Source organism: Mastomys coucha, unplaced genomic scaffold (genome assembly GCF_008632895.1).
Source record: "Mastomys coucha isolate ucsf_1 unplaced genomic scaffold, UCSF_Mcou_1 pScaffold23, whole genome shotgun sequence".
NCBI classification, from domain to species: domain Eukaryota; kingdom Metazoa; phylum Chordata; class Mammalia; order Rodentia; family Muridae; genus Mastomys; species Mastomys coucha.
The window spans coordinates 39,627,405-39,640,772 of NW_022196906.1; the positions used below are offsets into that span (position 1 = coordinate 39,627,405).

The 13,368-nt window shown below is 51.6% G+C and overlaps 1 protein-coding gene across 2 annotated transcripts in view; it reads left to right on the top strand.

The window, feature by feature from the left end:
* The window catches only part of Dscaml1 (DS cell adhesion molecule like 1), a 322,519-nt gene that overhangs the window by 234,136 nt on the left and 75,015 nt on the right, over positions 1 to 13,368 (top strand). Inside the window, exons 5-8 of one of the 2 annotated variants that reach the window (XM_031345842.1) lie at positions 5,760 to 6,038; positions 7,279 to 7,554; positions 9,738 to 10,034; positions 11,738 to 12,010. In XM_031345842.1, the coding sequence (XP_031201702.1) occupies positions 5,760 to 6,038; positions 7,279 to 7,554; positions 9,738 to 10,034; positions 11,738 to 12,010 (1,125 nt within the window). The remainder of the gene's footprint in view (positions 1 to 5,759; positions 6,039 to 7,278; positions 7,555 to 9,737; positions 10,035 to 11,737; positions 12,011 to 13,368) is intronic. The other variant, XM_031345843.1, reaches the window with a different exon arrangement.

Consider the following 13,368-nt stretch of genomic DNA (forward strand, 5'->3'; position numbering starts at 1 on the left):
TATATATATATATATATACTTTTTTGGAGGCTGCCTCACTGCACTGGAGAGCAGGTAGACTATAATAAATGTTCCTAGGAGACTGGGGTGTGGTTGTGTGTCTGAGGAAAAATGGAGCATGTGTTCTGCCCGCTGTGTACCACATAGCTCTCCACATACCACCTGGCCAGCTCCCACAGCCCTGTGAGGTGTGTATCGGGTTCTGTATTTCCAAGAGGAGCCAAGTGTCATGCCTGAGCTACCGAGCCAGCAGGAGACCCGGGCAGAGTTCACCCACCTGTCCCCCCAGCTGCAGTCCCCTTCTGCTGAAGCCAAGGGGGGGCCTGCAGATCACCCACATACCCCCTCCAGCAGAAAAGGGGGAAGGCTTTTATATATCCCTTTAGAAGGCCTTCTCCACACGCAGGTCCCAAATTTCTGACATCCATTCACAGACACATGTTTTTATGGCACCTGTACAGTGCATACTGGGATTATCCCACACTGTCAGCACAGGCTCTGACATGTCCTCTGTTGGAGGACTTTCTTTTAGAGGGGGCACTAGCCTGGAACACGCAGTGATCCTCTTGCCTCAGCTTGCCAAGTCCTGGGATTGTAAACATGCATCACCATCCCACCATTCTGACGCTTTCTGCCGTGTGGGTTTTGTTGTTTGTGGGGTTTGGTTTAGTTTTGTCTTTTGAGACAGAGTCTTATGTAGTTCAGACTTGTAAGGAGATACCCTTGAACTTCTGATCCTGCTGTCCCCACTTCCTGAGCACGTGGGGTTTTAAGAGTGCCATCATTTCACATTTATGCTGTGTTGAGGGGTCATACCATACGCAAGCATACCACCAACTGTCCATCCTCAGCCCCAGTGTTTTCTATCGTATCCCATACTATTTTGATTTTCCTCAATGCTGGTTGCAACCCGTAGAATAGATATCACAGCCTCCTGAGGGGGTGGGGGAAGAGGCATTAACCTGCAGTTTGAACATCCTTGCCTTGAGGAGATGAGGCAGAACGGAAAGGGAGGATGAACTGATAGAAACTCACTTTGGGGGTACTAACGCCACAAGATCACACACCCCACTCCAAGCTCTGGGAAAAGACTCTGCTGCTCTGTCTGTTTCTGCCATCTATGGCTTAAAGACATCAACCTTCATCGATAGGTGACTCCCAGGAGCCATCTCATGTGCCCAGCACAGTTGAAAGGAAGATTAAGAAAACAGGAATCAAGAGGCAAAAACCAGACTGCACAGTCTGACCCTCATGTCTCTGATGTCTGGTCCTGTGGGTAGCACACAGTGTGCATCAAGTAAACATTTATGACATTAGGGAGCACCAATGGAAATCACGCTTCTGTGGTGAGACAATGACACTTGGCCATAGCACAGACCATGTGGTAGGACTTGTGAATCTGCAGCCAACTCAGAGTGTGTTTCATTGGAGTGGTTTGCTTCCAAATTACAGAGCCTTGTTTGCATGGTGTTTTGCATCTCATTTGCATGCTCCTCATACAGTGCAGGGGTGGGGGCACAGAGAGCTCCTACTGCAGGCCTGCTCCGTTCTCCTCCATCAAATCCTTCATTCTCTGCTAGGATGGCCAGACCTACAGCTTTGGGGGTGGGGAGTGAGGATTAGGCAGGAGGTCCCTCAAAAAAGAACAGATTCTGGAAGCTGGAGGCTGTGCCAGCTTTTCTTTCTCGTCCTACACCATCGTGTTGGGTAAATGGCATGGTGAGGTGACCATGAGAGAGATGCCATGCCTCTCAGGACTCAGAGATAAAACCCTACCTAAAGGGACAGAGGTCAGATACAAAGTTATCTGGACAATCCTGGGAGAGAGAGACCTGTGCCCAGAGAGAGTGGTCCAGGACAGGAGAGGAGGCCTAGACCCAGACCAGAGAAACATACAAAGACAAAGGGAAGTGGCGGGAAAGGAAGGAAGATGCCGGAGGGAAGGGAACAGCAAGGAGAGGGGGGGAGGCTGTGCGGTGACGCAGGGCCCTGATGTGATGCGATGTGACAAGGCAGCTTGTCTGCAAGCTGCTTGTCTTTGCAAAAAACTGCAAGTGATCTGAGAGGGAGGCAGGGAAAGGCATCAGGGGAGCTCCGACCACCAGGCTCACTGCCCCTACTCTCCCCTAAGCACAGCCTGTCCCCAGGAAGCACCCATTCTGTGTCTCTAATGCCTATGAGCTCCTGAAAGGGCTCCCCATATATGAAGGTGAGAGGATGAGGAGGGGCCACACCTTGGGCTGGAGATGATGCAAGAAGGCCAGAGGCCCTTTGCAAGCTGCACTATCAAGCATCCAGTGAGGTCCAAGGGAACAGCAAATGCAGTTAGCTAAACAGCAAATACAGTTAGCTGGGCAGTCATTGGGAGGCCACAGGCTACATCATGTGGAGTTCAGTGGTACTGGATGCCTGGGAAGCCTCCAGAAGTCAGCTTTGGCAGGGAGGTCTGTGTCTTTGCTCTGTTGTTCCTACACCCTCCTCCTGTCCCTGTCACATTCCCAAGGCAGGACAGAAAAGTAAGCAACTTTTATTTCTCTGTTTTCTAAGTCAAACAGAGCAGTTACAGAAAGAGACTAAGTCTCCTCTGAATCCTCTGTGATAACACGCCCACCCCCATATGACATTGGGGCTTTCTAGAGAGTTCCCCAAGTACTCTTAAGAGCATCAACATCTCAGACACTTAGTATGGGCTTCACCTTGAGACAGAGACCAAGGGACCAGACAGGATGCGGAACCAGCTTCCCATCCTCACACAAGCAGGAGCAGACTCTGAATGCCCTGGTTCCAGCCTTAACTCAGACATCACAGGACATCCCAACAGCCTGACCTGGGGCCCCACAACCTCAGGCAGGGCTGTCTTTTCCCAGCCCAGTGCCTATGCTGGCAGCGCCCAGTCCCCTGGGATATCACATGTACACGCCATAGCCCTTTACGTCTCTGCTTCCTGGTAATGAAAGAGGTTTCTTTTCCCTACCACCCCCAGCCCCGGAATTTAATTTCACGCCTAGGCCTCCGTGATTAATTCTCTCCCCACTACCCTGCCCCTCCTCAGCCACCCTGGCGGCCCCTCCGCTTGTAAATTCTGCCCTGTGCCATGGAATTTGTGTATTTCGCATCAATTAAGTGTCACATTGAGTAATTCTTCTCTAGCACTGGCTCTGTTGATCCCAACCAATCAACCATTCCCACTGGGGTGGAGGAGGGGAGAGGACAACAAATCTGGAAGGGAGGGAGGATGAGCATCAGTTGGCAATCATTGGTGCATCTGCCCCTCCTGTGTCTGTGAGGCACTGTGCCTGCCATGCGTTGCCTAGGGAAGTAATGTAAAATATGGAGGTACCATAACCAGCTCCACTGTGCAGAGGACACTCAGTGGAGAGATCATGAGACTCACCCAAAGTCTTGAAGCAGACTAGAGACCAGATAGATCTGTCACTCGGACCTCCCAGGTCCCAGCCACAAGTAGACACTGAGAAGCACCTCTGGAAAGTCCCTCTCTGGGAGAGACTCCTGGCCTAACTACTCTCCAAGAGACAAGAGCAAAGAGTTGACAGCCCCCATTGATAAAAGCAGAGTGCAGTGGGTCAGAGCTCCCCGGCTCACTTCCCTGTCCACTCCATTCATTGTGTTAGATTATTCCATCTGGTGCCCCCAGGTGCTGAACAAGAACAAGGGCAAGCTGCTGTCAGAGCTCTGGTCTGCCATATCATCCTGGGATGGTCCCTACACATGTCTGGTTTCAGTAACCTGTGTTCTCTAAAGTCACAGACAGCTATAGTCTATAAAGTTGGCAGTGTGGAGTTTATCCAGCAAACTCAGCTCGCTAGCACACCCTCATTTCTGACTGCCTGCTTATCACCCTCCTCCTTCCCCAGAAACTGAAGGTTCAACAGCCAGGAACCCCACTCCACACTGGGCACAGGAGGGACATCATAGGTCAACATAGCCTCAAAAAGCCTGGCTGTCCTCTGGGAAGATGGATGCCTGGCTTGCGGCAGCTGCTATTAAAAAAGACAGGTAGCCACAGTTGTGGCCTCAAGGGGCAAGACAGGGGGCTGAGGCCAGGGGCTGAGGCCCATTTCCATCTATGTTCTTCGGCTTTCTGAAGCTTTGCACCTGCATATATTACCTGTTTAAAAAAAAAAAAACAATAACTTTATGTGTTTTCTTTTTTTAAAAGGAAAGGAGTTGTTTGAAAGGGAAAGGAAAGAAGGAAACTCCATGGGAGTCCAGAGAGAGTGGCAGCAGTGAGGGGGAGGGCTGTGCATGAGAGAGGCTGGCTGGTGAACAATGAGCAAGAGTTGGTTGTGCAGAGCAGACTGGCTGGGTGTCTGGGTAACCCAGCTCGCCTTTGTGGGGACTGGGGAAGTGAGGATAGAACAAGCTACAGCCAGGGATAGGTCCTAGACAACAGTGGGGGAGTCAGCATAAAAGGTGGGGTTGAGGCCAGATCAGGTGACACATGCCTGTGAATCCCAGCACTCATGAGGGTAAGGCAGGAGGTTTGCCAAGCATTTGGGCTACTAAGCTGAGAAAAAGGAAGAGAAAACCAAAAGAAGGGTGTGTTGGGGGAAAGTTGGGGATGTGACTCAGTTGGCAAAGTATCTGTTTATCTTACAGGATGCCCTGGGTTTGATCTCAAAATAAAGTAGCCATGGTGGCACATGCCTGTAATCCCAGGACTCATGAGGTACAGGCAAGATAATTAGAAATTCAATATTGTAGCACAGTGAGATTGCTCAGAGGATAAATGCCACCAATCCTGACAACCCGAGTTAGATCCCCAGGACCCACACAGTAGAAGGAGAGAACCAACTCCTGGAAGTAGATCTCTAACTTCAACACAGGAGCCATGGCATATGCATACCCACGTGTTCAAAAGTGCGCACACACACATATACACGTATGCAAGCACACACACACATGCACATGCACACACATATACATATGTGTGACATGCACACACTACATTTTTTTTTTAAGTTCAAGGTCACCCTTGACATATAACATTGACTAGAGACCCTGTCTAAAAAGAGAAAAGGGAGGTGTGGTATGCAGAGAAGCAACACTGGTAGACTCTTGACAATAGAGCTGGGATTCAAGGGACAGAAGGCCAGGAAGGACTACCTATGAAGAATAGGGCTGAGAAAACAAACAAGAGCTCCCATAAATGACACGAACATCTAGCTTAATGGGGCCCAGGTCTTTCACCACTTAGGCTCACATATCCCAGGTGCAGGCTTCTCTTTCTATTCTGAACTCTGGGATATGTACCAGTCACTCTGAGCCTAAGCAGGAGGCTGGGCATAGGACTTGAAGAGCTGGCTTAGCCATTGAAGGCTACTAAGGCTCATAACTAAAACTTCAAAGAAGGGCAGGGCACCCCAACTGTTCATCCATTTGGGGGCTATCTTTAGTTTGCTCTGAGGCCCAGACAGATACCCACAGCTCTCATGTCCTGAGACCAGGGTGAAGAAACCATCCATGTCCTCCCTTGTCATTCTTTCTGTCCCTTTAACTTTGAGCTCTTCCATGTCCTCAGCCATCCTTGGAGCCTGGTTCACAAGCATGGTTCTCAGGGCTCAGCCTGGTCTAGGCACACACATGGAGGATACATGCACTCCTGTGGAAATGCTACCACCCTGGAACCTGCTCACTGTAAGCATGGATAAAGGCCTTCTGCCGGGAGGCCTGCTTCCCCACACTCTTACCTTCCTCTGCCCAGACTAGCCTCAGCTACTGACCCTCTCTTTTTCCAGACCCAGCCGAGTCCATCCCCACCATACTAGATGGCTTCCACTCCCAGGAAGTGTGGACTGGCCATGCAGTAGAGCTGCCCTGTGCTGCCTCCGGCTACCCCATCCCTGCCATCCGCTGGCTCAAAGATGGCAGACCCCTCCCTGCTGACAGCCGCTGGGCTAAGCGCATTACAGGGCTGACCATCAGTGACCTGCGCACTGAGGACAGCGGCACCTACATCTGTGAGGTCACCAACACCTTTGGGTCAGCAGAGGCCAACGGCATCCTCACAGTCATCGGTGAGTCAGGAACCTCTCTCCGCATCCCTAGGAGCCTCAAGGCTCACTCGTCCTCTGTGCGATGTAATACCAGGACCATGTAGGCCCTGCTTCTGCCTCCTGCTGCCCCAAGAGAGGCTTCTAATGGCTGAGAGGGAAGGTTATGGCTTAGAGAGGCCACTGGTCTTACAGAAACCAGCCCTGTCTTACAGACCTGTTGTCATCGGTAGTACCTGAGACCTCCTGCCCGGTGGTCTTCTCTCCAGAAGTCAAGAAGGCTATGAGAGTCTTGTGGGGAGCTGTGAAAGGGGGAGCTTCTGGGATTTTGGGGGATAGGCTAAGCCAGGCTGAGGGAATCAATACTGTTGGTACCTCAAGGCAGGGTTGTGTCTCCATTTTAAGTGGCAGACCAAGTATTTAAGGATAATAACTGACAAGGGACCTGATCCATCAGACCAGCCAAGTCAGCTGCAATCAGGAGCTGCTGTGAATAGAGTCTGGTCCTCCCCTGCTCTTTCCAGCAGAATCCAGGGATCCTGGGAGCTATGGAAAGCAGGAAGGCCCTGTAAAGCTCTCCTTTCACGAGCCCCAGAGGGCAGACAGAGGTGGTGAGGGCATAGGGGCTGATGCCACAGAAGTGCCCTAGGTAATCTCTGCACCACCCACCCATCCTGTTGATGCTTCATCTGACCCGTATCTGTATGATGCAGAAAGGCTCCTTTGAGCTCTAATACCCAGAGTTTTCTGACGATCAGGCAACCAAAGATCAGGGGATCTGGGAACCCTGTGCACCCCTCTAGGTTCTGGCAGAGAAGATGATTGGTGGAGCCCCAGATGCATGTAAAGGACATCAGACTAGCAGAAAGCAGGGGGCTGGTTGGTGGCCTGCATGGCTATGAGAGGTCATTGATAGGGGGAAAGTGTGCCTTCTGGTTTCTGGGTGCCATGCAGATCAACGTCTCATGCTTCTGGGGAAACTGAGGGAGCCTTGAAGCTCAGCTTAAGTAGAGGGACCCACTTTAGGGAGGTAGAGGCCACCAGAATAAGAGAACCTACAGAAAGTCCTGGTCTTACCTGCAGGTGCCTCATAAATAAACTGAGGCCTAGAGCAGGGGGTTTTCTAGTCCTGCATTGCACACTGCTGTGTTCCCGGAGCTGGACTGTGGTCTCTGTCCATCTAGCCACACACCATCATGGTTAAGGTCTTTCTATTCTTTTCCTCCCTCCCAACCTCCCTTTGTGCCTGCCTGGCCCCACTCAGACCCTCTTCATGTGACCCTGACACCAAAGAAGCTGAAGACGGGCATCGGGAGCACGGTCATCCTATCCTGCACCCTCACAGGCTCCCCAGAGTTCACCATCCGCTGGTACCGCAACACAGAACTGGTGCTGCCAGGCGAGGCCATCTCCATCCGAGGACTCAGCAATGAAACTCTGCTCATCTCCTCGGCACAAAAGAGCCACTCGGGAGCCTACCAGTGCTTTGCCACCCGCAAGACCCAGACAGCCCAGGACTTTGCCATCATTGTGCTGGAAGGTGAGAGGGTGCAGAGGGCAGGGAAGAGTGGGTCTATAGTCTCCTGAGAGGAGTTGTGCATGCCTGGGGGTATCTGTGCAGTGCTCGGTGCACAGAAGGCAAGCCCCATACCCTCGTGTCAGCTTTGTAAGGGCCCTATGTGGAGGTCCTTCTTAATGTCCCCTATTTTGAAGGTGAAGAATCAAGGCTTTCGTGGCATGGCTAGTGAACAAGGGTTTTAACAATACCGTTATATATTACCATTGCCCTCAACAGTAACTAGAGCTTTCTCAGTAGAGGGGTTTCCTTGGGGTCTAGAGGCTGTGATGCCAGGAACCTCTGAACTTTGGAATCCTTCCCAACCTGGGCCCTTCTTCTCAACGGACTGTCTCTAACCGGGAGTCTCTGTTCCCACCCTATTCTCTGTCCTCTTAAAGCTGCCACCTACCCAGGCTCCTTCGGCACTTCTGGGTGTGCTTGTTCATGCTGTGCACAGTGCAAGGTGCTTAGCCAAAATATGAGAACCCAATGAAGCTCACACTCCACTTGCCCCACCATGAACCCCAGCACCAGGCTGAATCCACAGAGGGGATGCCTCTTGCTTGTTAGTGGAGAGGGGCTTTCAGGGTTGTCAGGAATTCCACCTTCCAACAAGCTTAGGTTCTGGGCATCTCCCACTGATCCTTTTTACTACAAAACCATACATCAATAAGGGAACACCACTGCTGCTTTCACAGAGATGCCAAGCCCAGGCCTGTAATGAGGGGGTCTCATTACAAGGCCTTTGAGGCCTGGTAGTTGGGCAGCCATTGAACCTGAACCCTTGTGGCTTCCTCTACCCACAGGGCTGTGCAGAGCAAACCTCAATGCTTCCTCAACCCGTCCCTTACTGTTCTTCCCAACAAATACACCATCCCAGTGCAGGTTCCTTTGAGGTGGATTCCCATCATCTCAGGCCCCCCCTTAGGAGCACCCTACTAGATAGCTCATCTTTTCACTTGGAGGGGCCAACCCTTTGCTTTGGGTAGAATTCTGGCACCTTAGAGGCTCTGGAGAGCAGACACATGGAAAATGAACCTGGGGATGGGAAGCAGGAAGGCAGGGCCAGCCTAGAGAGGGAAGAAAGGAAAAAGAGGAGGAGCCAAAGGTCAAAGGGCACTACCTACTCCCAGGCTCAGGCAAGCATCAAAATCTCCCCAGTTCTAGACGAGTGTCTCTTCCATCCAGTGGTAGGGACAGGGCTGGGCAGGCTGGCCAGATCTCTGGTAAACATCAGCATTTTGCTGTGTAACATCAAAGAGTATCAACAATACTACGACATCTGCCCTGCTATTTATTTGTTTATTTATTTATTTATTTTTATTTCAAGCATCTACTTTTATTATCTGGTCTTTCTTTTTTGTTTATTTATTTATGTATTTATTTTTAGACAAGGCCTCTCTATGTAGACCAGGCTGACCTTGAACTGGTGACAATCCTCTTGGCTCAGCCTCCTGAGGGCTGAAATAACCTGCTCGCACTACTACTCCAGACATAATTTTTTAATTGACATAATAGGCATACATATTTACGCTTAGTGTCTTTTTAATCCCTGACACCAATCCTGTGAGGAGGAGGATCAGGTGGCAACTCTGCCCCACATTCCGTGGTAGGAAGGTTGGACATGCAGTTAATTAATGGTCTCTTCCTAGATTACGTGGTTAGCCAAGGCTTAAGGCTGGAGCCGGATTCCCATCACCTCTACCGTCTCTGGGAAACTTGCATTTTTAAGCCACACACTTAAGATCTTCTGTGAATAGGGCTAACATGCTAACTCCCTGTCTTTGGCATGGTCAAGACCAACACCTGCACCTAGAGTCCACCCACACAAGCCTTCTGAGCCTTGCAGTCTTTATTAATGAACAGAAGAGCATCCTGAATTCAGTAATTAATTTACCATCACCATGTCCAGAAGAAGTGGAAATAAAATCTTCATTGTCTACCAATAAAGCAACCCGCTCAGCTCAAAAGACCCCGCACCTGCCAGACTCCTCACACTCCACAGTAGGAATTGCACCTCATGGGTTTGTGTTACCCACACGTGACAGCCCTTTGTCTTTATCCTGGCTGCCACGTTGCCTCCTCCCCCTCACTGGGTGGGTGGCCTGGTGGGATAGTCTCTCTGTGACTCAGTGACCCTGAAGGGGGCTCCTCGCTCCCTGCAGACGGCACGCCCCGCATCGTCTCATCCTTCAGCGAGAAGGTGGTCAACCCCGGGGAGCAGTTCTCACTGATGTGTGCTGCCAAGGGCGCCCCGCCCCCCACGGTCACCTGGGCCCTGGACGACGAGCCCGTCGTGCGGGACGGAAGCCACCGCACCAACCAGTACACCATGTCCGACGGCACCACCATCAGCCACATGAACGTCACGGGTCCCCAGATCCGGGATGGGGGCGTGTACCGGTGCACAGCGCGGAACTCGGTGGGCAGTGCTGAATATCAGGCGCGAATAAACGTAAGAGGTGCCTGTCCACATTTAAATATCAGAATAGGCTTTTGAGTTCCTTTGCCATCTTTGTGGTCACTGTCATTCTTGTGTGCTTCTTAGTAATTGTCATTTTGATTTTAGTGGAGGTCTGCCTCTCTCTTTTCTCCTCTCTCTCTCTCTCTCTGTTTCTCTCTCTCTCTCTCTCTCTCTCTCTCTCTCTCTCTCTCTCTGTTTCTCTTTCTCTCTCTCTCTTTCCTGCCCACCACAGTCCCATCAACCATTCTTGTGTGTGAGTGTGTGTCTGGTGCAGTCCACCCCCATTTTCCTTCCCCCGCCTCCTCTTCCCTCCCACAATCTGGTCTGCACATCCTCCTGATCCCATCCACCCCATCGAATCACTCTGGGCCCCAGTGCTCTATGCACCTGCTAGCATCTGCCAGCCCCCAGCAGGGTCTTGAAAGGACAAAGACAGAAATAGGACATAATACTCAACCTTAATACTAGTGAGTTCCCAGCATCCTCCACTAAGCCAACCCCGAAATGTCCCTAGAAATGTAGGCAGTCAGGGGCCCTGAGATCATGTCCTCACTACAAGGCTCAAGCCTTCAGGAGCATGAGATTGAGTCCCGCAGTAGGGTAATTCCCAGAGATAGACAGCCTGCAGGAATAGGAGAGGGGCCCACAAGGTATTGACCACACCCGGCCTCAGTTCTCCAAGTTAACAGACTGAGAATAGTCTCCCTGATGCTCTGCAGCCTTCTGGGTCTGACTGGTCTTCTCTGGACCCTACCAGTGACCTCTAATCCAAGGCCAGAGGACAGAGAAAGTTTCAGAAATGGACACTGGACCGCGAATGCTAACAGTTGCCCTGAGACAGGGACTGGGGATAGAGTTGTAGATTCTGTCTAAATTCACCCATGCCAGCTCCCCAATGCCATATGTCAGGTCTGAGCCCACTACCTGGTCAAGCCCCCATGTCACTCTCTGAGCTGGAGCTCCAGGGCCCTAGCGGAAGACTCTCTAGTTCTCTCCTGGATCTTCTGAATGGGGACCTGATTTCCACGACGCTTTCCAGTACTGTCCCTTCATGGTGGCCTCTAAGCTTCCTTTTCCCACTCCCATGATGCCTCCTGCCAGCCAGCCCTGCGGAGGATACTCCCAAGCCCCAGCCATTATGGTCAGAACCCCACTTTGCAGCCCATTCTCAGGTACCTGAAGTACAATTTCCCTAACTGGAAGAAGCAACATGTGGGCTCATATGGTCAAGACCTTCCTGGTGTTTTTTGAATAGTATATTACTATACAGGAGGTTCTTCGAAGAGTGTGGATGAAGTGTAAACAAGCAGAGAAAAAGCATGAGGTCCCTGCTTCCCTCTAAATCCCAGCTTCTCTCTAAAGAAGGACCCACCTGGCCCAATCTGGCAGTTCCCCGTGGCAGCTATGGATTGGCCTACCCCAGTCCTGTAAGGGACAGGATTCTTGAGTGAGGCCTGTGCAGCTCACAGCTGTTTAGAACTATCTTACAATAATAACAGTGAGTTCTAGAAGTCCCATGGGTGACCCCAATCCTGGCCTCTACACTTAGCTAAGAAAGCACCCCCTCTGCCCTCACCTGGAAAGTCTCTTGCCCCAGGGGAAGTCTCAGGGGCCCAGCAAGGGAGAAGAGCCCCACTACAGAGTGGCACCGGCTCATGACGCCACCTGCCCCTCCTCTCCTCTTTCCCCCACAATCCCCAGGACCCCCCAGCATCCGGGCAATGAGGAACATCACAGCAGTCGCCGGGCGGGACACACTCATCAACTGCAGGGTCATTGGCTACCCTTACTACTCCATCAAGTGGTACAAGGATGCCCTGCTGCTACCAGATAACCACCGCCAGGTGGTGTTTGAGAATGGGACTCTCAAGCTGACAGATGTGCAGAAGGGCATGGACGAGGGGGAGTACCTGTGCAGTGTCCTGATCCAGCCCCAGCTTTCCATCAGCCAGAGCGTCCATGTGGCCGTCAAAGGTAGGTCCTTCCCTACCTGCAGCCTGCCTGCCTCCCAGGCTGCTGGCACAGGTGTCCAGCAGAAGGCACTCCTCAGTGTGTAGAAGCCCAAGGAAGAGGGACTGGGCCTGGCCTTTGGAAGAAAGATGACAAAGTAGGGGATTGGGTTAGACACAAGGCTAAAAGCTCCAGGAAAAAAAGAAAAACAACACTGACCTTGGGGGGGCGGGGGGTGGTACGAAGCCTCAGCTATAGACACAAAGAGGCAGCATGCTTTCTAGACAGGAGGCTCAGGCCAGGGATGGTGGCCTATACTGGACCACTGATGTCAGGAAGAAGCCACCAGATACTCAGCAGGGCCATGCTAGATATTCAGCAGGGCCACATTGGAGAGCAGCAGCTGAAGGCCAGGGCAGAGGAAGCACACACTAACCACTCCAGCTCCATCCTGGGTACAAAGTGCACATCCCAGTTTCTGTGGAGTCACAGGAAAGAGATCATCTGCTCGCTCTCTGAGGCCTGGAGCTCAGTTACTGATGCACCATAGCTTTCCTGCTCACTGGGGTGGGGGGTGCTACAGCAGAGGTCAGGGTGGGTTCTAGGTGGCTATGTTACCTTCTCAGTGGGTATCTCCTGAGTCTACAAGTAGGCTGGTTCTAAAGGAACAATTCAGTAGACCTGTGAGTCGCTAAACTCTGCCCGCCATGGCTCTGAGACAGTGTAAGTTATGAATTGCTCAAATACATTCTTTGGGATCCACAGACATAAATAAGGGTTATCTAGAGAGTGCCTGGGATGCGAGTCCTGTGGGTTCTAGGAACAGGATGGGGAAGCAGATTCTGCCAGGCCAGACCAGTAAATATTAGAGAAGGGTGCAGGCCAGGAGACAAACATCAGCTCCAGCTTCCACATCATGAATGAAGAGGCAACCTGTGGTGCCTGGAGGATAGCAGAAGAGAGACAGTGCTCTTGAGACCCAGGAGGGACCCCTGTCACCTGGTGGCTGTCCTCCTGAGGCCATCTATCCTCCAGAGAAACGAGGTGGGAGACTGGAAAGACCTCTTCCCCTTATCCTGTAGAGGGGCTTGGGGGAACTATCCAGGAAGGGAAAGTGAGGCAGAAGTCAAGGTCTGTGGAAAGAAAATAAGAGCACAGGTTCAGGCTAACAAAGGCCTCGACACCTGGGGTGCCCTTGAGGGCCTCAGACCAGAGTCTCCCCTGCTTTGACTCTGGAAGTAACATTGCATATACAAGGAAGGAGGGTCCAGGAAAGAAAGTGTTTGGGGGACACATGCTGTATCAATGAGCTATGACAATGACCCCAGGATGGGAAGACAGGGAAGTCGCAGCGGAAGGTGGAGGAAGCCCTCCCCCCTGTG